Source organism: Bufo gargarizans, chromosome 1, assembly GCF_014858855.1.
Source record: "Bufo gargarizans isolate SCDJY-AF-19 chromosome 1, ASM1485885v1, whole genome shotgun sequence".
NCBI lineage: Eukaryota > Metazoa > Chordata > Amphibia > Anura > Bufonidae > Bufo > Bufo gargarizans.
In genome coordinates this window covers 501,676,102-501,678,326 of record NC_058080.1, presented here as the reverse complement: position 1 = coordinate 501,678,326, position 2,225 = coordinate 501,676,102, and the positions used below count along the sequence as shown (strand labels likewise).

At 38.5% G+C, this 2,225-nt stretch overlaps 1 protein-coding gene across 1 annotated transcript; it reads right to left on the bottom strand.

Moving 5' to 3' along the window:
• Positions 1-704: 704 nt before the first annotated feature.
• LOC122933359 (taste receptor type 2 member 40-like) lies at positions 705-1,995 on the bottom strand. Its single transcript, XM_044288321.1, has one exon. The coding sequence runs from the start codon at positions 1,993-1,995 to the stop codon at positions 1,003-1,005; it is 993 nt and encodes a 330-aa protein (XP_044144256.1). The 3' UTR covers positions 705-1,002.
• Between the last annotated feature and the right edge of the window lie 230 nt (positions 1,996-2,225).

The window sequence follows — 2,225 nt, the reverse complement described above, 5'->3', positions numbered from 1 at the left end:
CAGCTATGGTAATATAGGAAAACTAAGGAGACTGAGGTTATGCTGAGCTATCAGCATGCTGAAATTCACAAATTATCACCTCCTATATATGTTGTACTTTGGACTACAGAATCTGCCATGTCACATATTATTGAGCATACAATGTGACTGTTACAATGTGTAAGTACTACATATATTTGCACATATTCATCCACAAGTAATTGTAATTTAAGTAGTGAGGCCCCTCTCACACACAATGATTCTGAAAACACCACCATTTTACTAGCAGCAGGTATAGAGAATTAGTGGATGAGTGGAGTTCTAGATCCCGTAATCTAAGAACGATGGGGCAAATGTCTAAAGACCTTCTGGCTTATACGCTATATTCATAAAGATTCTCACTGCTATACTGTAGGTTTTATTTATGACAATATGTGGCATTTCATTTATTATTATACCAAATTTGTGTACATTTTAGATTCCAGTGCAAGTGAGCACACTTCAAATACTACAACTCATTGCATACATCCCGGCAAGAATTTGAAGAATTTAGAGAGAAAGCCTACTAAATTTTAAGCCATTTTAATGACAAAAAACACAGTCACTTTTTACACATTTTCCCCACATGTGTACATTTTATTTGTACTGTTGTTTAATTTGCAGGATAGACCTTAGTAAAAATGGCTGATATTGTCAGGACTTTGGTTAAAAGAAGTTTCCAGATTTAGAATATTGATGACCTATTTTCATGATAGGGCATCAATATCAGATCGGTAAAGGTTTGACTTTTGGCACTCCTGTTGACCAACTTTTGGAAGGGGCGATAGCATTCGTGCAAATGCTACACCCATGCTGCTACGTAGACAGCATGTTGGTACATGGCTCCATGTAAGCAATGACACCAAACTGCTCAAATGAGTGCAGTGACCATTCAAACAGCTGATCGGTCAGGCCCTCACCGGTCTGAAATTGTTGGTCCATCCTGAGCGTAGCCCATGCATATCCTGAACCAGGAAAACCACTTTAATTTGCTTGGTTGTGTTCAGTTTTCATCTTCTTGACCTTTAATTTAATAAATAAAACTTTTGGTGTCTTGGACTTCTCTTTGTTCGTGCCACTTGTACAATGCAGTAAATTGAGAGACACCTGCTTTAGTTTAGGACTACCAAAGATAAGAACAATTGATTGTGCAGGAGAATAACTGTAAATGACCATTAGACAGGTGCAGAACCCAGGACTATTTGGAGGGAAGGCATCAATGAACATTAAGATTTCTGATATATAGAAAGATAAATACAAAATAAGGAGACAACTGATTGTCCTTGCTGCCCGCACTCGACCCTCGGCACGTGCACTAAGATCTCCTTTTGCATTTCTGTCTGACTTATGAGTGTGGGTCACAAGTGACTTGATGATTAACCCATTTGCAATTCCCACCAAAACCAGTGGTAGAGAACAACTGATGAGGTTACTCGGTAATAGATATACAATATTTAATTTGGGGACAGAGATTTCCATAGTCATATTACTTGACATGTTTAATCCTGAAGAATCTCTGTAGAAGTTCCAGACTGCAGGGACACCGGTGACCATCGCTATAAATACAGAAGCAACGAGAAGTTGTGGAACAAGCTGAGAAACCCCAATCTTAAGTCGGATTAAAAATGGGTGTGAGAAAATGATTATCTGCAAATAGTAATTAATGGAGAGGCAAACCGTAAACCAGAAACTAGAATATACGGGAAGAATAAGCATGACTGTAAATATGACATAGACAGCATCAGAAAAGTAGAGATCCGTCTCCAGAAAACTTACATAGTCATTAACCAGCATGATGAACTGAAATATTATGTTGGAGATACACAGAGTCACCACAATGAGGTCAGAAGGACCAAGGCTCTTCCCCTGGATTTTGTCCATGATGTTCACAGCAATAATAAGTGAGTTGGTGAACACTGCCATTATAGTGCTGGCAGCCAAAACAACCATGGAAGCCACAATGAATACTGGTAGCATTGGAAAGAATTTCCACAACTGTCCAGAAGTAAAAGAGAATATTACTACCAATGTTCTTCAGCAGCTGTTATAGGTACATCATGAGCACTGTGGAGAGAAAGAAGAAGACATCACAGTAGCAAGACAGTCACATCATATACTGTACAGCTTCTCTATTAGGAGGTCATGCAATTGTTTGTCTTTGTGTTGGTCTGAGAAGAACTAAAATTTGATAAGTTGACTAGTTTACT